General features: G+C 42.5%; 1 protein-coding gene across 1 annotated transcript in view; it reads right to left on the minus strand.

The window, feature by feature from the left end:
• Positions 1-1,038: 1,038 nt before the first annotated feature.
• EXOC6B (exocyst complex component 6B) overlaps positions 1,039-22,557 on the minus strand; it is a 730,495-nt gene continuing 708,976 nt past the window's right edge. The window contains exons 21-22 of the mRNA XM_082642964.1: positions 8,811-8,923; positions 1,039-4,639 (exon numbers count right to left, since the gene is read on the minus strand). Coding sequence (XP_082499090.1) covers positions 4,513-4,639; positions 8,811-8,923 — 240 coding nt within the window. The 3' untranslated portion in view covers positions 1,039-4,512. The remainder of the gene's footprint in view (positions 4,640-8,810; positions 8,924-22,557) is intronic.

Below are 22,557 nucleotides of genomic sequence, written 5' to 3' on the forward strand. Positions count from 1 at the left end.
AGGCAGAGAAGCTGTGGACACTTCTGTCCAATGCTCAGCCACAGCATGTTGTGGAATTTGAGGGGAGGGAGGGAAAGGCCTGAAAGAGTTCATGTGTTGTGGCTAGGAACTGGCTAGGCATATCGACCATGCATAGGTCATTTACACTTCACAGCAAGCCTGTAAATTAGGCACTACGGTTCTGCTTTCACTGAGGATTATGAGATTTAGGGAGTTAATTGTTCAAGGTCATCCAGCTAGTAAGTGGCACAGCAGGAAGTGAAGCCCAGGTCTCTCAGGCACCAAAGCCCAGTTGCAGTAGTCAGACGTTAACTGAAGAAACTCTCTCCAGCCTATTCCCATGGCTTCCATGCCAGCCTCGGGGCCAAGAAGGCTGGGTGTTGTTACACAGACATTTCAGACCTTAGTCACCATGGTTTCAGATATGCCCACCAGGTCCCCACTCTCCTCCCACTGTACACCAGACTTGTGCCAACTTTTCACTCTAATGTCGTCGGCACCGTATTGAATTTAATTCCTTCAAGGCCCAGCTAATTAACATCCTGATTTCCCTGTGCTGTCTTCCCTGACCAGACCCGTTCCTACACCAGACCGTGATGCCTGTCCCTCTCCGCCACCGAGCTCTAAGGCGGGCTCATTTCGCTCCTTGCTCTAGATAATCCCTCCTGGCTCCATCTTATCCAGGAGCCTTTCCACAGCAGGGCTGGTGTTCAAAACACACTGAGCCCCCAGTTGCCTAGCTTGGTGCTCCCCACAAACCAGGCGTGTCAAGGGTTATTCCTCTTGATGATGATGACGATGCCTGTGTTAACTGTATAGACAGGAAAGCCTAGCCCAGTAGTTTGGAATGTTTCCAAGGCCACAATTCGACTCCTTGCCTTGTCTGGCAGGCAGGCTTTCTCCTCCCCACCAGGCTTCTGCCTGCTCTAGTCCTCAGTCCGGCTCAAGGGGTGCAATGGCCATCATCCAGATCACCAACCATGGCTGCAGTGTGCAAAAGGGGCGGGAGAACAAAAAACCATGAGACAACACCGTGGCTTTTGAACAGGTACATAGGATGTCTTATTTAATAGCAGTTAAAAGAGGAAAACGTACAGGAGGAATAAACATGCTCTTTCCACATAAGAGGTTTTCTACTAACCATGAGGCCCATCTGTATCAGTAGCTTTACTAGTTTTAAAGAAAAAAGTTCCCTTTAGAGTTAAAAATGGACTTTCCTAAATTTCCCCCATAAATGTGCAAAATAAAAAGGCCATTTCCAACACATTAGTGAAAAGTAACTGCAAACTCAGGCAAAAGAAAGAAAAAAAAAAGAGGCAATGGAAGCAGTCAGGTGCAGAGTCTTGGGAGAAGCGAGGCTATGGTGAGGGGGATTTCTGCAGCAGGCCCCAGGGACTGTGCTCAGAGGCCTCATGGGGAGAGTCATGGGCAATGCCAATCTTGGGGATAAAGGGCCCTGGGTCTGGGATTTGCTGAGCAAGCACTTGTCAAGTGTGCAGGCTGACTTGGAGGCCTGGGAGACAATGAAAATACTGGGGACTGCTCCCTGTAAGCCTGTATATTCCCTTTACCAGTGGGGACTCTCTGTTGTTCCCAATTTCCAGGTCCTGTTCTTCCCCACCCCCAAGAGCTTCATTTACAGTCTACTCAAAGAGATTTTGCTATGAGATACGTTAAAACTATACCAGCTGCCTAAAGTACTACTGAAACCCACTAGGGTCCCAAACCTGACTGTCCCTTCAGGAATATGGACCTGGTTTTCCCAAGAACTCAGCCAACTAGAAGACAGAAAGACCTCCAGGCACCCATGTTCTCGCCTCTTACTGAGGCCTCCAGGGCACTTCTACACCTCTGGGCATTTGAGCCCAGATGTCAGGAGTCTGAGGGGCATGGACACCCATGCTTTGCACAAGTCCTCGCAAGGGCAGGCACAGCTAGAGGCCTATAGACAAAACTGAAAACTCTTACTTCACCAATTCAAACAGCTTGGACATTGCTGGTCCCTGTTTTTTTACCTTTCCCTGCTCACCAAGAGTGTGTCCCCACAGACAACTCAGTAGCTGCATGTTGGTTTCGTTAGGGAAGGCTGAGGCAGACGGAGAGGGAAGAAGGGATCTAGCAAAGGATCCACCCTATGAGTCTTGGGCTTGAATAAGCGTTCTCTGTAGAGGGACCTGTGTGTGCAAGGGGCAGAGTAACCCACGTTCCTCCACCCTGTTCACTTTCTCTTCTATAGCACTGTTTCTCCAGGGTACAGGTTTTTTTTTTTTTTTTTTTTTTGCGGTACGCGGGTCTCTCACTGTTGGGGCCTCTCCCGTTGCGGAGCACAGGCTCCGGACACGCAGGCTCAGCGGCCATGGCTCACGGGTCCAGCCACTCCGTGGCATGTGGGATCTTCCCGGACCGGGGCACGAACCCATGTCCCCTGCATCGGCAGGCGGACTCTCAACCACTGCGTCACCAGGGAAGCCCCAGGGTACAGGTTTGAGACCAGGCCAGCAATGATAACAGTTGAAAACTATTGTGATATGCTTAAGGTTCTCTCCATTCCACTTCAAAGTCTCAGCACTCAAAGCGGAAGAGATCTTGCTGTAAACTGGCATCTAGTGAAGGAGGGTGCTTGGGGCCCTTCTGAAGCAATGGGATTAGTGTGGTCATTTCTCGTTCTTTTCTAATAAAGTCCAGATCCTGACAGATGGTATTTTGGGTCTCATTCCCATGGACCCCTGCCTTTCCTTGGCTATGGAAGTTCTGGGTAGCAGCACTCATCTCTGAGCCTCATTCTAAAACCCTGGGCAAACTGCCTAGCCCCTAGGATGAGCCTCAGAAGGCTTCTGCAGAGTCCACACGCAGCCTGGTCTCCAGCTTTGAGGAAGCCTGCATGTCGGTGTGCATATTTTCTTCCCCACGGTTTTTAAGTTGTGATACAATATTTGGTGGGGGTCGGGGTGTGAAAAAGGAAGCACTGCCTTCCCTAGAAGCAACTCAGCAGCTGACAAAGGGAGTGAAGAATTCTGTCTGATGAGTCTTTCCTTCCACTAACCCAAGCTGGAAATGACTGTGTGGCTTAGTTGTCATTGTTTGGTGATGCACGATTATACTCTTGCCAGTAGCCTTAGTAGCATCTCCCTGAAGTGTCTTAAAGGGCAGATTCCTCTGCCTGACTTCACAGTGAAGCCCTTGCATTAAGTCTCGGGAGCCCATTTGGGACAGAGGACACAGCCTCCAAGCTAGCTGGTCCAGGCTCCTCTGCAAACTCCAGACCTTGAGGGATAGGATTACAGGCAATCCTTCTCAGATGAAGCCAAAAGATAGCTATGGGGATCTCAAAAGGGGATGGAAGCTTTGGGCTTGAGCAAGAAGAGCTTATCCAGGATATGACTTAGTGAGGGACAGCTGTGCCATGGGTAACAAACCACTAGCCATGGCTGATCCGCTCTACTTCACGGTGACAGTGGTTCCATCCCTAAAGGCATCCATTCAGTCCAGCTATAGCTGTCCCCACAGTACAGAGTTGATGATATTTCCTTTAAAGATGGTGGCCAGAAACTTGGCTTTAAAACACAAAGGAATGATTCCAAGGTTTTACCTAAGGGTAAAGTAAGGGCCATTTTCAGGCTTCTGGAATCTGACTATCCCAATGACACTGCTGGAAGAGGCCAAGTCTGAGACTCTTTGTCTAAGGAATAACTGTTGACCTATGCCCTGAACCAAGTACCCTGACAATGAGAGGAATGGGGAAGGGCTGGGGCTCTGATTCCATTTGCACTGGCTTTCAAGATCTCCTCCTGGTGTGGGGCAGCCTATAGTTAGTCACAAGGTCCAATTCTTCCCGTTGCGTACTCAGCTCTACCGTGCCCCAGAAAACTTAGAAGTAAAAGCATTGGGTCAGATCTAGGCTAGAAAATGCCATCCTTGGGGGGACTGGAGCGAAGCCGTCATGTTGCCACACAGCACGCTTGTTCACCGGTCAGTGAAAGTCAGTGGACTGAAGAGATGAACCTCCAGAACTGTGTGCTGGTCTTTGATAGACTAAGTAGTAGTGTTTTCCAGGCCCTTTCCTTGCATCAGGAAGAATCGGCCTCGCCTACACGGTGAATGGGGCCCCTAGGAGTGAACAGGATGTACTTTATTACCCTTCTGCCTACTCACCTTACCTCCCAGAGCCAAGTATCCATTCTGTTTGTGTAGTTTCTGAGCCCCAGATCTAAGCTCTAGAGCCACGGATGAAAGGTGGTTTATCATACTGGACCGATGACACCACCATCTCTAGGAAAATACAGACAGTGTAGCATGACTTCCCCTGAAGCCCAGCCTAGCAACAGCTCGTGGACTTGCTTACCCTTGTGCCTCTTTCACTATAGGGAAAGGTTATGCGAATACTGTACATAGGTTATTAAAAAAATACATTTGCTCTCTTTGAAGAAGAATGCACAAATGCAGGGCCAGCCAGTGCTGGGGCCCGGACTCTGGGGCTGCAGCCAGCAGCCTCTGTGGGCCCGAGGCCTGCCTTCACGAGTGGTGGCTGCTGATGAGTCCCCGGAGTTGCTTGGCCACAGTGTCAATCAATTTCTGCTTGTCTCGCTCATTTTTCCGAAACTGTGCAAACATGTTGTTCTTGCGGCTAGTGTCCTTCATCCTAAACAGAGAAGGGAAGAAAGAGAGCAAAGTGTTTGAGGCGGCAATGGTGGCTAGTGTGTCTTAAGCACCACCCGGAGTTGAGAGAGTCCAGAACACTTCCACTGTCAGGCGCGGACTCACCTACTGCTATTGACAAAGCTGCCCTCCTGGCACCCAAAGTCCTCCCCACTTCAGTCACCTTTGGAGAACAGTCAAGAGCCAGCCATGGCCAATCGCCTCCTCATCCATACCCACCCTTCCTACTTCCTTCCCTTCTATGCCCAGGTATGTCTCTGTTGTAGGTATCTGGCACCTGCTGCAGCCCTGATGGTCAACAGGACCTTAGAGAATGTCTAAGGTCTTCTCATCACCTCATAAACCTACTAAATCCTGCTGGGACCTTACAGCTGATATTTGAAAGGTAAAGCAGAACGATGCTCTTAACTAGCAATTCCAAAAGAACATGAGTAACTGAAAGCCACTGTGCATTTCCAAACCCTCCGCTATCTGGTTAGTCTATCCTACCGTTAACAAAACCAAGGGCTTGACTGATCTCTTTTCCTTTGCCTCGGGGTAGGGGCCCAGGGGCAGTGAGGTGGTAAGAGGGCATGGTGCTGAGGAAAGCAGGCGCCAAAAGACTGAGCCAACCGGGGCTTTAGGCAAGAGAAGCCCCTAAGTTCTCAAGGGCTGCTATGTCTTCAGATCTTGACCTTTGGAAAACTTTCTAACTGGCTCATGCTAAAACTCCAGTGACGGCATATTCCTAGAGCACAAACCATGGGCAGTTCTGGCCACCAGTTCCACCAGATGGAGAGACCTAACTGGGAAGCATGGATGGAGAAAGTCAAGGCCAGGCTGAGGTCGCCAGAGCAGCCCCCAAGTCCGACTAAGCCATTGTGACAGATCCCAGGAATCTGTTATTCCCCCAAAAGGGCCCACAGCCCCTGACATCTGTTCGTGATTGTTAACTCTGGCCCCAGCCTCTGCACACTGGACCTCCAGCCCACGGATAGTTCTAGTGGTAGAGAATTAAGGACACTGCCCAGACTCATTTCTCCTTAGGGTCAGGCTAGGCGGCTCCTCTTCACCATCCCCCAGGAACTTGGCTAGCTCTCTGACTTCACAGTCCCCTGGCCTGCACGGAGATAGGCTAGGAGAGGGGACGGAAGGAACCTGGCACTGGGGAGTAAACTGCTCTCAGGCAGACTTCCCAGGGCCTTTGGCCAATCTTGGCCCATGTTTTTTTTCTGTGGGGTGGCCCTGTGCAGAGGGACAGACTAGAGGTCAGTGGGTCAAAAGGCCAGAGAGCCCATAAGGACATTTATATCCATATGGTAGGGAGGTTCTAAGGAGCGCCATTGCTTTATGGCTCTGGCTGACAATGACAGCCACAAACGAATTGAGACTTCTCTCTCTGACCTAAGCTTTAGGGCCTTCAGCCTGGAATTACTCATCAAGCATGCTTAGACACTGTGTATAAGGTACAACCACCCACATGTGGAGGCCTGTGCTTCGACAGGAGGAAGAAGGAGAGATGACAGAGGTTTAGAGGTTTAGGTTGTAGAAAGCACAAAGGTCCCCAAGGCTATGATGATTATTGTATTTGGTCCCTTAAACATTAACTGCACAATTATGTTTGTGGAACTGGCTTGATTTAGGATTATTTATGCCAGAGAACAGCTCCTTTACCTTTTCTGGATATACTATAAATCTAAATAAAACCAACACAAAGCAAAACAGAAAGAAATAATAAGGGAATAAAAACACTTCCTACCTTTATAGGACATTTAATTTAACATCCTATGTGATCATTAGTTTCATGACTCCTCAAAGCAGCCCAGAGATAGGCAGCCAGGGATGGCTTTCAGCTCCCATAGGGAAGTTCCAGAAATAAGGTAGGAGAGAGGGAAAAAGAGGGTGGTCTCTAGGCCCCAGAGGCCAGGATGTTTTAGCCATTAAGACCTGGAGTTGGGATTACTTGAAAGAGAAACTCAAGTGCCCTGAGGGCTGATAGTGGCATGCTGGTTTGTACCCTGGAACGCTCTAAAACCAAAGGAAAGCCCTCCCCACACCCCACTGCATTCTGTAAGCCTAGGATCTGGATCTACTTTGGCTATGGCCACCTCTCAATGAACAGGGGCCTCTTCTCTTTCCTGAAATGTCCTCAACAGGTCTTTGGGTCTTTCCATGTCTCACCCTGCTAAGAAGTGTCAGGTTGAAAAGGAGAGAGTGTCAAGGGGAAAGCAGGAATGGGTCAGGTAAAGGGATTGACTCCTATGAGGCTGGGAAATACAGATTTAGTGATCTGGGTGGCCTTTGGCCCTGTTGTGTTTGGAAGGGAGCTTTTAAACCCTGCTGATCGCTCGGGCTAAGCACATGGCTTTATTACTGGCTAGGCCTCCAGAATGCTCCCGAGAGGCTGATTATTTTAGCCTATTGTTGATCCATAGGACGTAGATGAGCCACTACTTCTTGGATCTAGAGATTCTCAGGAACAGAGGAGTAAAGAATGGTTGAGAGGCAACTGGCCAAAGGGAATCCTAGAGCCCATTTAGACACATAATGAATATGACATCTAAGCACCAACTCAAAAGCCATTTCAGCTGGGTACTGAGAACTCTGGGATGAGGCCTTGCCTCTACTAAAGAGTCTTCGATGGGAGATCTTAAAGCCATGGGCCTCACCACTTGGAGGGAGGGGAGACTGCTGAGGAGCTCCCTTGTGTCAGGGCTGAATTGCCAGGGCTAGTCAGGGCTAGGCCCTGGACTAGCAAGGGTATTGTGTGTGCCAGGAAGCTGGCTGGGAACAACCCTTCACCTGGCACCGATGGGGGAAAATCCCTGTTACCACTCCAGCCCCAAAGGAACTGGTAAGCCAAGGGTCACTCTAAGGACCAAGGAGAGAGGAGGCGGCCAGCCAGTTGGCACCAGACTGGTTTAGTAGATTAGTATGTCAGGGTGGGGACAACTCACAGGGCAGGGTATTAGTGTAGTCATCAGTGTCAATGAGGAGACCAGAAGGACTTGCCTCAAAGCGATGGAAAAGGCCCAAGTGAATAATATACTTACTCTCTAGATATCCTAGGGAAGAAAGTCATTGGGAGAGAGAACCATGGGAAACAAAGTCAAAATGGCAACATCAGTCTCTATTTTGATCGGGAGAAAGTCAACTCTGGGCTCTTAGCTTCTTGGCTCCAAACACACACCTCTGCCTCCTCCTCTTCTCTCCCCTGTTCTATTGCACAGTAGGAAGGTACACTTCAGCTTCTGCTTCTGTCTAAGGCTCCACTCTGGCCTCCTGGACTCTGATCCTTGCCTTGCTAGGATTTGAGACCTGCTTGGCTGGCTATATACATAGACTTGCTACACTGTCAAGATGCAAGGCACTCTCCTAGGAAGCTGCTAAGAAGTCAGCGGTTATCTAGTTTGATGACAAGAAAAAGCTTCCCTTTTACATGGGTCTTAGTCTCTGGTCTGCCAGCTCTCAACTAGGTAAGCTAAAGCCAGAGCCAGGCTACAATGAAGAGCAGATTCCAGCATCTGGGTGACGTCTTGGTTAGTGAGATGCTCCGGACTTGGCTAACTTAATCTCAGTGGAAGCATCTCTCCATCAGAGATGCTACAGCCCTGTAGCAGGACTTTTGTGGGCCAGTGACTGCCTAAGGCAAGAATTAGGCACCTCCAACACAGCTTTCTTGGGACAGTCAGCACAGTAAAGCTCAATCTGGCAGGGACGGGGCTTGGAGGGGCAGGTGAAGGTTTCAGTAATTTCAGGAGCTTCTCTGCTAGGAACCAGAAGCCATCTGTTCTGTGGGGCTGTTCTCCATCCATCATCATACCCCAGATGGCTGGGGCCAGGCTCACTCTGCTCACCAGGCTGAACTGAGCCCCAAACTAAGGCATCTTCCTTTCTCCTCTTGTCATCTCTAGGTAAGCTCTGAGGTAATGTCAGAGCCCAACTGACCCATACTTGCCCTAGCTTGTCAAAGCTCAGGAATTAAGAGGCCACAAGAGGAAGACTGGCCTACCAAATCCAATGATGGAGACTGCTGAGAGCACCTATGGAGACTTTAAGAATGGGGCCTCTTTGCGGTCTTTTCAAGGTATTGGCAAAGAGAAAATTATCCTCTATACCAACCTGCCATCCCCATTTTACCACCCCCCAACACAGACCACTGGATGGGTACTCACTTCTCAAGCAGGGTCAGAGCTGTCACAGGGTTTACCCGGAGGTACTTGCAGGTGGGTTGACCATAGTCAGCAAGGTAGGTTGACCAATCCCACTGGAGGAAGAGATCTAAAAGCTGTAAAACATCCAAACCCCCACCCCAGTAATTCATCAGACAGATAAGACAAATCAGGATCTCAGAAACCCCTAGCATCCTTCACTACCATCTATAGTAGACTTGAAAAATAAAATTAAAAACATAGTAAGAGAAAGAATGGCTATAGACTGTATTGCAATTAAGAAAATAAATAAGTAATCACTATAAGGCAGAGTCATCTCTTCCATAAGCACTGTAATGTTGCTAAGAGTACATGCTATTAGCAGACAGCTCTCAGAGGCAGGCCTGTAATGAAACTAACATTGGACTGAATCAAAACACAAGACTATCATAATAATCACTCATTTGCTTAATAAATACTTGTGAAATGCCTTCCATGTGCCAAGCACCATTCTAGGAGCTCAGAATTCAACAATGAACAAATAAAGGTGGATGTGTCCAGTGCCACATATGCAACTATGTGAGCTTTCAGGTTGGAAGGTCTGGGTTCAAGTACGAGTTTCATGACTTGCTGCATTGACTTTGCCCAAATTACTCCGTTGATATAGACACCTGCACATGCCAGAAACAAACCAGACACACAGACAACACAGAAACACTGAACCAAGGCATAAATGGGCCATGCAATATTTACATGAGGCAATATATTACACCTATGTGGACACTGGCTGAACAGATGGAAACCTGTTAACTAAATATATTTTGTCAAAGGCTTTCTTTCCCAGCCAGCTTTAGCTTCAGGTATCACTCTAATAAATATTTAAAAATTGTAACTGAGTAAAGCTAAAAAAGAAAAATGAAATCAATGCCTTTCAAAGGTAGGGGTGATGAAAGGGAAGGTGTTAGCTCCCCTCTATAAACTTCTAGAGGGGTCACCATCCCAGACTCACATCATTACATAGAAGAAGGGACTTCAAGCTGGCTTTCTAGCAATGAGATACATATAAGTGCTTTTGGACTCAAGACATTTCTTTACTTCTCCCTTTCCAAGAGATAACAGTTGATGAAGACTGTAGATGGCTATCACTCTGTGCAGAACAAAGAGAGGCCTAGAGTCAATCCAATGCCAGAGCCTGGGCTCTTAGGCACACCTTCTTCCCTTGTCTGTCTTCACTGCCCAGCTGGGCAAATGGGCAGTGTGGGCCTTGCCCTACTTGGCCAAGCTTCCTCTTCTATCCACTCTCTTAGAATGGCTGTTATGAACTTCCTCAGACAGGATGGGAATTGGCTGAAGTCCCAAAAATTTTGCTAAAACAGAGAAAAGCCCCTAAACTCTCAGCCAAGAAAGGGATGCTAAAGATGAGAGGAGAGGGGGAGAGAGACAGACACGTTGGTTGGCCTGGGTCAGCACGGCCCCAAAAGACCCTCTCAGGTCGCTTTTAGGTCATGCCTATGTTCGTTGGCAAGTAAAAGGGCTTCTACCACTTCCTTTTGCTGTCCCCAGGCCTTGCAGAGCTCTCCTTTAGAAGAAATATTTCCTTGACTTCCTATTCTAATCTTAGTATTTCTATCCTATAGTGTCCAAAGACCCGTCAAGACAGTTTCTCCTAGGGAGCATGACAGACACTTGGAGTGTCCCTTGGACACTTGGAGTGTTCTAAAGGTCGTCTACAAATATGATTACGCTTTCCCCCCAAATCTCAAGGAAAAAACTACGAAAAAGATAGCATTTTCTTAATTAAAATTTTTTCTCAGAAAATTTTAAAAACCTTTTACTGTTTGCATGCTAGGGAGCTAACAAAAGAAAGGTGAAAGAAAAACAAGTAAGTTTAATTGGAAAAACATGAAAACATGATTTCTTAAACCTATTTCAGGTATTACTTTTCAGATGTGGACATATAATATGCATTTAATAAAACTACCTTCTCTACTATCGAATTCCTAATCTCAGTGATGGAATTAATGGTATCAGTATTTCCTGATTTACTGCAAAGAACACCATGTCTTTTGGGGCTGATGAAACCTGGGTAAATCACCAGTGGGGTGTGGAGGGCAGTTCATAACTTAGCTCTAAGTTTTCTATTTTTAAATTCTTGCCAAAGTCTCTCAATGCCAGTACTGAGACTAAGAGCTCTGGGATGACAAGCTACCTAATTTATCCCACTCCAGGCATGAAAGCTACACAAACTCTATTAAGCTCAACCAGTATGAACCTGTAGCTCACACTCTGGGTCTGTGCTGCTTTCTACAGTTCTTTTCAGTGGCCTGTACCTAGGTCTGATGGCCTCCTCTGAGACAGATGGACACATACTAGAGTCTGGGTGGGACTTAACTAAGTTAACTGCCTTGGGGTGCAGTTCTACTGGATTCCTTAGAAACAGTGTTAGAATAAGAGAACAAGAAAAGTGGCAGGCCTGTTTATCAATACAGCACTTTGGTCTCCAGACTATGATTTTCGAAGGTGAACCAGGCCCTCTCAGCCTAGTTCTCTGCACGTAATGGCCTTGTTAAATCTCGATAAAGTCTCTCTCAAGGATGCAGAACAGTCGGTCATCACTAACGATCACATTCTTTTTTATTTAAAAAATTTTTCATTTGGAAATAATTTTCAATTTATCAGAAAGTTCTAAGAATAGATGTAGTATAAGGAGCACCATATACCCTCCTCCCAGATCCATCCATTGTCAACATTTTACCCCATACACTCCATCATTTGTGTTCTCTCTCTTTCTTTTTTTGCACACACAGTATCTCTTTTTGGAGTCTCTCGAGAGTAAATTACTTATATCATGATGCTTTATCCCCAAATATTTCAGTGTTCCTAAGAATTAGGGCTATTCTCATACATAACCACAGTATGTTTTTTTTTTTTTTTTTTTTGCTGTACGTGGGCCTCTCACTGTTGTGGCCTCTCCCATTGCGGAGCATAGGCTCTGGACGCGTAGGCTCACGGGCCCAGCCGCTCCACGGCATGTGGGATCTTCCTGAACCGGGGCATGAACCCGTGTCCCCTGCATCGGCAGGCGGACTCTCAACCACTGCGCCACCAGGGAAGCCCACACAGTATGGTTTTTAACTTTAATAAATTTAATATTGATACTGTCCATACCCTAATTTTATAAATTGACCCAATAAAATCCTGCATAGCTTTTTTGTTTATTTAGGATTAGGTATTACATTTAGTTATCTACTGAGCCTACTTTAATCTGGCCTATTTCCACAGCCTGCCTCTTTCTTATATGATATTGACATTTTCGAAGGATGTCAACTCTTCAGAAGTTCCCTGTCTCCTTTTTCCCCCCTTAGTTTTGGTTTTTCTAATGCTTATAATAAGATATAAGACATGCATTTCTGGCCAGAATATTACATGTGATGTTATGTCCTCCTCAGGGCATCACATCTGGAGGTATACAATATACAGTGTTCATTTGTCTCTTATTGGTGATATTAATTTGGATCACCCAGTCAAGATGTTGTCTGATTTCTCCACCGTCTAGGTATTATATTTTCTTTTGCAACTAGGAAGCAATTGAGGAGACAATTTAAGACCAGGTGAATATACTGCTCCTGGTTAAAATTCCCCCTTAGATTTAGCATCTATTGAGGATTCTTCTTCGCTTTGGTCTTTACTGTGATGGTCTCACACTGATGACATTCCAATTCTATCCTTCCCTCCACGTTTATCAGTTGTCTCTCAGCATTCTACCATAAGCAAGTGCTCTCTCCTTCTCCCCCACTAATTTATCTATTTTATTATTGGTATGGATTCATGGGTTTCCTTTTTTTCAATGGTTTATATTCATTACTATACCTAATTACTTTGATGCTCAAATTGTCCCAGGTTTGGCAAGTGGGAGATCTGTCAAGCTAGAGCCTGTGTCCTTGGGACATGCCCCCATGATTTTTTTTTTCAGGACTTCTTACTTTCTGGCATAATAAGGTGTTGCAGGTTCATCTTGTATCTACCATGCCCAGCTCTGAAATCAGCCATTTCTCTGAACAGCCCTGGTTTCTTTTAGTGGGAAAGTTATTAGAGATCAAGATTTGGGTGCCAAGTGTGCTCATTGCTACTTGGGGACCACCTATGGGGAGTTAAACCCTCTCAGCGGACAGAGCTAGGAAATATATGCATGTAATCCACATATACACATGCACACATATACATACATACATACATACATGTGTACTTATATAAGCATGTATGCACACACATTTTAGAGATCATGAGTTTACACCAATACCTCCAATTCTAATCATTCTCCCAGAGTTCTTTTTTGCCTTCCTCTATTCCATATATGCATGTGCTTTCTTCCACAGTGAGAATCCTGGCTCTCAATGACATCATCTCATTCACTAATTTGCTCAATCCTATAATATATCTAAAATCAGTTCAGAATTGTTTGTATATACCACTACAAAAAAAAAAAGCCTGCTAAAAAGAGTTTGAGATTTGTTTGCAATTTCCTCTCCCAACTTGAGTGTGTATAATCAAAGCCTATGCTCATAAGCCACTTGCATTAGTCCTTTTTTAAATTTTCCCTTCAGTTTGGTTATGGTATTCAGCTAAATACAACTGGGTTCATTTGTTTCCATTTGCTTTTAGTTTTAGGCTCCTCCCTCCCATCCTTCTTAATTTTTTACATATGTAGGACATTAACATGCTTCCAAAAGTCAAAACAATACAAAAATGTTAACTCAGAAAAGTGTCACTCGTTCCTTTGTTGTATCCCTTTCACCCCAATTCCTACCATGCCTTATAGGTACCCAACTCCATTGTTTTTGGATTTGTCCTTCCTATGTTTCTATTTGTAAAGATACGCAGATACACGTATGCTTTCTTATTCCCTCCTCTTTCTTTCACAGAAAGTAGCATACTATATATGCATTTTAAGGCACCTTACTTCTTGATGTTTGTAAGTAGGTGGTGGATGGAGAAGAAGAAAAAAGAGGAGCATCAAAGGTGGGAGACTGAACTTAATTTAAGATCACTATTCCTCAAACTTTATTGAGTATCACTTTTGCAGTTTTTACCACATCCTCATGCCACATGTGTTATTATTAACTTAACATTCGTGTTTGTACTGATTCATATTTTGGTCATAAAAATTTTGTAAACAATACTTTACATCATTTTCACAAATGGGAAACCATTCATACTTGTCAGAAATAGAAGATAACTCAAAAACTAGCACCACAATGAGACGTTCCCTTTGGCATCACAAAGACTATAACATGATTTAGTGTTTAATGGTGCATCTGGGTACTGTCTAAACCTCTATCTCAAGTACCACTTCATATGGCCTTCTGTACCTCCAGTATCCCATCTACACTATGTTTTGGGATTAGTTTGTGACTTCAGCCAAGAGTTAAGTGATGACAGTGTGCCTGGAATAGTGTTAAGTGGTGTATGTGCACAAGGAAGCACCTATAACATTAGTCTCATTATAAGAGAAGATCAGTGTACACATGGGCCCTGTGTCCTGGTCTGGTCAGAAGAGTCCATAGCCAAGGGTCTGGTTTGGCTGGTAAGGCCTGGTGAGCCTGGATAAGCTGGAGCAACTTGCTAACACAACCACAAGGACAGTTCATTTTTCTCATCACCACGTCTCCTCGTTAGTTAGTGAGTTTCCACGTAGTTGGCTTTTGATAAGCTCTTACTTCTGTGCCAGGACAGCGTTAAAATTCTTGATTCTGCATGTGATGACTTCTGACTGAATTTACAGAACCACACTGTGGGCCTGCACTATGTTCATTCTATTTATATTTCTTGAGAGTTGCATAAAAATTATAACCTTCTTAAATTTAAAAAGTTCAAGTGAAGTGACCCCTTCTATTTACTCATAGGATTTGAAACATGAATAATAAAACATATTTCTTATCTTGGTTGTTCTTAATGAAGATATAAACCCACTGAATTCAGCAAATGTTTTTAAAAGCATCTAATATATGCAAGGACAGGGGTTGGCCTTTCAAGTGATATTAAAATATGTGGTTCTCCCTCACATAGAATATTGTAAAAGAAAAACATAAGTAACTGTAATCCAAGCCAAATATGTTAAATGCTATTAAGTGACATACTCTTCTTCTTTTTGAACTATCAACTGAACGTTTTGCAAGTTTTTCCACTTATAACAAAATTTAAAGAGCAAATATAAATTGTGGTTCAAAACACACATATACACGTGCATTGGGTTTAAGTTTACTTTGATTATCAGACAATGTCTTAAAGGTGATGAGAATCATCTCAGCAATAACAAATACGTTACAATTATATCTCTGTCATAGAGTCAAATATGGAAATTTGCCTGCATTTTATTAACATCAGTGGCAGATTTTGTTTCTAAAAAAATTTTTATTTTGAAATAATATTAGACTTACATACAGGTTGCAAAAATAGTTTAGACAGTTCCTCTATACCCTTCACCCAGCTTCTCTAATGTCCACATATTATATTACAATGATCAGAACCAAGAAATCAACATTGGTACAATACTATTAACTAAACTATGATTTCATTCCATTTTCACCAGATTTTCTACTAATGTCCTTTTTCTGATCCAATCCAGTATCCCACATTTCATTTAATCATCATGCCTCCTGAGACTCTTCCAATGTGTTATAGTTCCTCATTCTTATTTTTCAAGACCTTGATACTTACACTTTACTCTCAGTCATTTAATTTTTTTTTTTTTTTTTTTTTTTTTTGGCTGTGCCACGCAGCATGCAGGATCTTAGTTCTCCGACCAGGGATCAAACCTGTGTTCCCTGCAGTGAACGTGTGGAGACTTAACCACTGGACCGCTGCGGAAGTCCCCAGTCGTTTATTTTGCAGAATGTCCCTTAATTTGGGTCTGCCCAATCTTTGTTTATGGTTAGGTTGAGGCAGTAGTTCTCAACTAGGGGAGATCTTGCCTCCCATGGGTCATCTGACAACGTCTGAGACATTTTGGGTTGTAACAAGGCTGGGTGGTGGTAGTGGTGGTGATGCTCCTGGCATCGAGTCAGTAGAAGCCAGGAATGCTGCTAAACATCCTACAGTACTCAAGACAGCCCAACGACAAAGAATTACCAACCCCAAATGTCAATAGTGTCGAGGTTAAGAAACTCTGGATTGAGGTTATGCATTTTTTTTTTTTGCAAAAATACTGTAGAAAGGAGTGATAGTGCCCCCTTCTAAGTGCATCGTTATCAGGTATATATGATGCCCACATACATATCTCATTATTGATCATTTGGTTAAGGTGGTGAGTTTCTCTACTGCAAAGTTATTACTTTTACCTTTGTAAATAATTAATACATTTCTTATGGGAGATATACTTTAATACTATGCAAATATCCTGTTTCTCCTCAAACTTCTGTCCACTAACTTTAACATCCACTGGTGGATCCTGCCTACAATATTTATTATTAATATTGATAATGTTAATAATTTTAATATATGTAGTTATTAAATGGAATTCTCCTGTGAGGAAAAGTGCCGTCCCTTTTCCTCCATTTATTTATTTGTCCAATTATTTATATCAGTATGACCTCACAGATATTTATTTTATTTTGTGGGTTATAATCCAATACAATCATTATTCATGTTGTTGTTCAACTTATTCTGGCTTTGGCCATTAGGGACGCCTTCAGACTGGCTCTCCTGTGTATTTTCCACCTGTCCCTATCCTTTCTTGAACAATTCCTTACTTGCTGGCACTATAAAATGTTCCAAGCTCATCTTGCACTTTCCCTGCCCTTACTTTGGAACCAGTTACTTCTCCAAGGAGCTCTAGTTCCTTGTTTTGGGGAATGGTTTTTAGAAACCAACATCTAAGCACTTAGCATGCTCATTTCTATTGAGATGTTATTGCCTCTAGGCCCTCCCAGTGGACAGAGCTAAGAAATATATGTATGTTTATTAACACATCTATATCTTTTGTGAATATAATTTAAAATCATGAGTTCATATTTGATGTCTATGATTCCAATCAAACACCAGAGGATTCATTCTCTTCTTCCCTCTTTCCTTATTTATCACTTCTTTCTCTGACAATGAGAAACCTGGCTCTCATTATATTTTACTTATTGGTTCAATCCTAGTGCAGTATTAGTTTCAGAATTGCTAATTCATACCCATGTGAGAAAAACAAGTTTACTAACTAGAGTATAATATTTTCATACAGTTCTTTTTGTCTTTAGCCTTACAATTTCCAGTCAGAATACAGGTTTTTATTTTTTTAATTTTTAAAATTAATTAATTAATTAATATCTTTATTGGAGTATTCTTGCTTTACAATGGTGTGCTAGTTTCTGCTGTATAACAAAGTGAATCAGCTATACATATACATATATCCCCATATCTCCTCCCTCTGGCGTCTCCCTCCCACCGTCCCTATCCCACCCCTCTAGGTGGACACAAAGCACCGAGATGATCTCCCTGTGCTATGCAACTACTTCCCACTAGCTATCTATTTTACATTTGGTAGTGTATATATGTCTATGCCACTCTCTCACTTCATCCCAGCTTACCCTTCCCCCTCTCCGTGTCCTCAAGTCCATTCTCTATGTCTGGGTCTATATTCCTGTCCTACCCCCAGGTTCTTCAGAACAATTTTTTCTTTAAGATTCCATATATATGTGTTAGCATACAGTATCTGTTCTTCTCTTTCTGACTTACTTCACTCTGTATGCCAGTCTCTAGATCCATCCACCTCACTACAAATAATTCAATTTTGTTTCTTTTTAAGGCTGAGTAATATTCCATTGTATATATGTGTCACATCTTCTTTATCCATTCATCTGTCGATGGACACTTAGGTTGCTTCCATGTCCTGGCTATTGGAAATAGAGCTGCCTTGTGGTACATGACTGTTTCTGAATTTTGGTTTTCCCTGGGTATACGCCCAGTAGCGGGATTGCTGGGTTGTATGGCAGTTCTATTGTTAGTTTTTTGAGGAACCTCCATACTGTTCTCTATAGTGGCTGTATCAATTTACATTCCCACCAACAGTGCAAGAGGGTTCCCTTTTCTCCACACCCTCTCCAGCTGTTTGTAGATTTTCTGATGATGCCCATTCTGACCAGTGTGAGGTGATACCTCACTGTAGTTTTGAGTTGCATTTCTCTAATGATCAGTGATGCTGAGCAGCTTTTCATGTGCTTCTTGGCCATCTGTATATCTTTTTTGAAAAAATGTCTATTTAGGTCTTCTGCCCATTTTTTGATTGGGTTCTTTGTTTTTTTGATATTGAGCTGCATGACCTGTTTATATATTTTGGAGATTAATCCTTTGTCCACTGATTTGTTTGCAAATATTTTCTCCCATTCTAAGGTTTGTCTTTTCGTCTTGTTTATGGTTTCCTTTGATTTGCAAAAGCTTTTAAGTTTCATTAGGTCCCATTTGTTTATTTCTGTTTTTATTTCCATTACTCTAGGAGGTGGATCAAAAGGATCTTGCTGTGATGTATGTCAAAAAGAGTTCTTCCTATGTTTTCCTCTAAGAGTATTATAGTGCCCGGTCTTCCATTTAGGTGTCTAATCCATTTTGAGTTTATTTTTGTGTATGGTGTTAGGGAGGGTCCTAGATTCATTCTTTTACATGTAGCTGTCCAGTTTTCTCAGCATCAGTTATTGAAGAGACTGTCTTTTATCCATTGTATATCCTTGCCTACTTTGTCATAGATGAGTTGACCATAGTTGCGTGGGTTTATCTCTGGGCTCTCTATCCTGTTTCATTGAGCTATATTTCTGTTTTGGGGCCAGTACCATACTGTCTTGATTACTGTAGCTTTGTAGTATAGTCTGAAGTCAGGGAGTCTGATTCCTCCAGCTCCATTTTTTTTCCCTCAAGAATGCTTTGGCTATTTGGGGTCTCTAGTGTCCCCATACAAATTTTAAGATTTTTTGTTCTAGTTCTGTAAAAATTGCCATTGGTAATTTGATAGGGATTGCATTGAATCTGTAGATTGCTTTGGGTTGTATAGTCATTTTCACAGTATTGATTCTTCCAATCCAAGAACATGGTATATCTCTCCATCTGTTGGTATCACCTTTACTTTCTTTCATCAGCATCTTATAGTTTTCTGCATACAGGTCTTTTGTCTCCTTAGGTAGGTTTATTCCTAGGTATTTTATTCTTTCTGTTGCAGTGGTAAATGGCAGTGTTTCCTTAATTTCTCTTTCAGGTTTTTCATCATTAGTGTACAGGAATGCAAGAGATTTCTGTGCATTAATTTTGTATACTGCTTCTTTACCAAATTCATTGATTAGCTCTAGTAGTTTTCAGGAGGCATCTTTAGGATTCTCTATGTAGAGAATAGAGATATCATCTGCAAACAGTGACAGTTTTACTTCTTCTTTTCCAATTCGTATTCCTTTATTTCTTTTTCTTCTCTGAATGCTGTGGCTAGGACTTCCAAATCTATGTTGAATAATAGTGGCGAGAGTGGACATCCTTGTCTTGTTCCTGATCTTAGAGGAAATGCTTTCAGTTTTTCACCATTGAGAATGATGTTGGCTGTGGGTTTGTCGTATATAGCCTGTATTCTGTTGAGGTAGGTTCCCTCTATGCCCACTTTCTGGAGAGTGTTTTCATAAATTGGTGTTGAATTTTGTCAAAAGCTTTTTCTTCATCTATTGAGACGATCATACGGATTTTATTCTTCAGTTTGTTAATATGGTGTATCACATTGATTGATTTGCGTATATTGAAGAATCCTTGCATCCCTGGGATAAATCCCACTTGATCATGGTGTATGATCCTTTTAATGTGTTGTTGGATTCTGTTTGCTAGTATTTTGTTGAGGATTTTTCCATTTATACTCATCAATGATATTGGTCTGTAATTTTCTTTTTTTGTAGTGTCTTTGCCTGGTTTTGGTATCAGGGTGATGGTGGCCTCATAGAATGAGTTTGGGAGTGTCCTTTCCTCTGCAATTTTTGGGAAGAGTTTGAGAAGGATGGTTGTTAGCTCTTCTCTAAACGTTTGATAGAATTCACCTGTGAAGCCATCTGGTCCTGGACTTTTTTTTGTTGGAAGATTTTCAATCAGTTTCAATTTCATTACTTGTGATTGGTTTGTTCATATTTTCTATTTCTTCCTGGTTCAGTCTTGGAAGGTTATACCTTTCTAAAAATTTGTCCATTTCTTCCAGCTTGTCCATTTTATTGGCATAGAGTTGCTTGTAGTAGTCTCTTAGGATGCTCTGTATTTCTGCCGTGTCTGTTGTAACTTCTCCTTTTTCATTTCTAATTTTATTGATTTGAGTCCTCTCCCTCTTTTTCTTGATGAGTCTGGCTAATGGTTTATCAATTTTGTTTATCTTCTCAAAGAACCAGCTTTTAGTTTTACTGATCTTTGCCATTGTTTTCTTTGTTTCTATTTCATTTATTTCTGCTCTGATCTTTATGATTTCTTTCCTTCTACTAACTTTGGGTTTTGTTTGTTCTTCTTTCCTAGTTCTGTTAGGTGTAAGGTTAGATTGTTTATTTGAGATTTTTCTTGTTTCTTCAGGTAGGCTTGTATTGCTATAAACTTCCCTCTTAGAACTGTTTTTGCTGCATCCCATAGGTTTTGGATCATCGTGTTTTTGTTGTAATTTGTCTCTAGGTATTTATTGATTTCCTCTTTGATTTCTTCAGTGATCTCTTGGTCATTTAGTACCATATTGTTTAGCCTCTATGTGTTTGTGTTTTTTACGTTTTTTTCCCCAGTAATTGATTTCTAATCTCATAGCATTGTGGTCAGAAAAGATGCTTGATATTATTTCAATTTTCTTAAATTTACTGAGGATTGATTTGTGACACAAGATGTGGTCTATCTTGGAGAATGTTCTGTGTGCACTTGAGAAGAAAGTGTAATCTGCTGTTTTTGGATGGAATGTCCTATAAATAGCAATTAAGTCTATCTTGTTTAATGTGTCATTTAAAGCTTGTGTTTCCTTATTTTCATTTTGGATGATCTGCCCATTGGTGTAAGTGAGGTGTTAAAGTCCCCCACTATTACTGTGTTACTGTCAATTTCCTCTTTTATAGCTGTTAGCAGTTGCCTTATGTATTGAGGTGCTCCCATGTTGGGTGCATATATATTTATAATTCTTATATCTTCTTCTTGGATTGATCCCTCGATCATTTTGTAGTGTCCTTCCTTGCCTCTTGTAACATTCTTTATTTTAAAGTCTATTTTATCTGATATGAGTATTGCTACTCCAGCTTTCTTTTGATTTCCATTTGCATGGGATATCTTTTTCCATTCCCTCACTTTCAGTCTGTATGTGTCCCTAGGTCGGAAGTGGGTCTCTTGTAGACAGCATATATATGGGTCTTGTTTTTGTATCCATTCAGGGAGCCTGTGTCTTTTGGTTGGAGTATTTAATCCATTCACGTTTAAGGTAATTATCCATATGTATGTCCCTATTACCATTTTCTTAATTGTTATGGGTTTGTTTTTGTAGGTCCTTTTCTCCTCTTGTGTTTGCCACTTAGAGTACTTCTTTTAGCATTTGTTGTAGACCTGGTTTGGCGGTGCTGAATTCTCTTAGCTTTTGATTGTCTGTAAAGCTTTTGATTTCTCTGTCTAATCTGAATGAGATCCTTGCTGGGTAGAGTAATCTTAGTTGTGGGTTCTTCCCTTTCATTGTTTTAAATATATCATGCCACTCCCTTCTGGCTTGTAGTGTTTCTGCTGAGAAATCAGCTGTTAACCTTATAGGAGTTCCCTTGTATGTTATTTGTCATTTTTCCCTTGCTGCTTTCAATAATTTTTCTTTGTCTTTAACTTTTGTCAATTTGATTACTATGTGTCTCAGCGTGTTTCTCCTTGGGTTTATCCTGCCTAGGTCTCTCTGCACTTCCTGGACTTGGGTGGCTATTTCCCTTCCTATGTTAGGGCAATTTTCGACTATAATCTCTTCAAATATTTTTTCGGGTCTTTTCTTTCTCTTTTCTCTTTCTGGGACCCCTATAATGCGAATGTTGTTGCGTTTAATGTTGTCCCAGAGGTCTCTTAGGCTCTCTTCATTTCTTTTCATTCTTTTTTCTTTATTCTGTTCCATGGCAGTGAATTCCACCATTCTGTCTTCCAGGTCACTTATCCGTTCTTCTGCCTCAGTTATTCTGCTATTGATTCCTTCTAGTGTAGTTTTCATTTCAGTTACTGTATTGTTCATCTCAGTTTGTTTGTTCTTTAATTCTTTTAGGTGTTTGTTCTTTAATTGTTCTAGGTATTTGTTAAAGATTTCTTGCATCTTCTCAATCTTTGCCTCCATTCTTTTTCTGAGGTCCTAGATCATCTTCACTATCATTATTCTGAATTCTTTTTCTGGAAGGTTGACTATCTCCACTTCATTTAGTTGTTTTTCTGGGGTTTTATCTTGTTCCTTCATCTGGTACATAGCCCTCTGCCTTTTCATCTTGTCTATCTTTCTGTGAACGTGGTTTTTGTTCCACAGGCTGCAGGATTGTAGTTCTTCTTGCTTCTGCTGTCTGCCCTCTGTTGCATGAGGCTATGTAAGAGGCTTGTGCAAGTTTCCTGATGGGAGGGACTGGTGGTGGGTAGAGATGGGTGTTGCTCTGGTGGGCAGAGCTCAGTAATACTTTAATCTGCTTGTCTGCTGATGGGTGGAGCTGGGTTCTCTCCCTGTTTGTTGTTTACCCTGAGGCGACCCAACACTGGAGCCTACCTGGTTCTTTGGTGGGGCTATTGTCAGACTCTGGGAGGGCTCACACCAAGG

The sequence above is a fragment of the Mesoplodon mirus genome, assembly GCF_964341445.2.
Source record: "Mesoplodon mirus genome assembly, chromosome: 14".
Lineage (NCBI taxonomy): Eukaryota > Metazoa > Chordata > Mammalia > Artiodactyla > Ziphiidae > Mesoplodon > Mesoplodon mirus.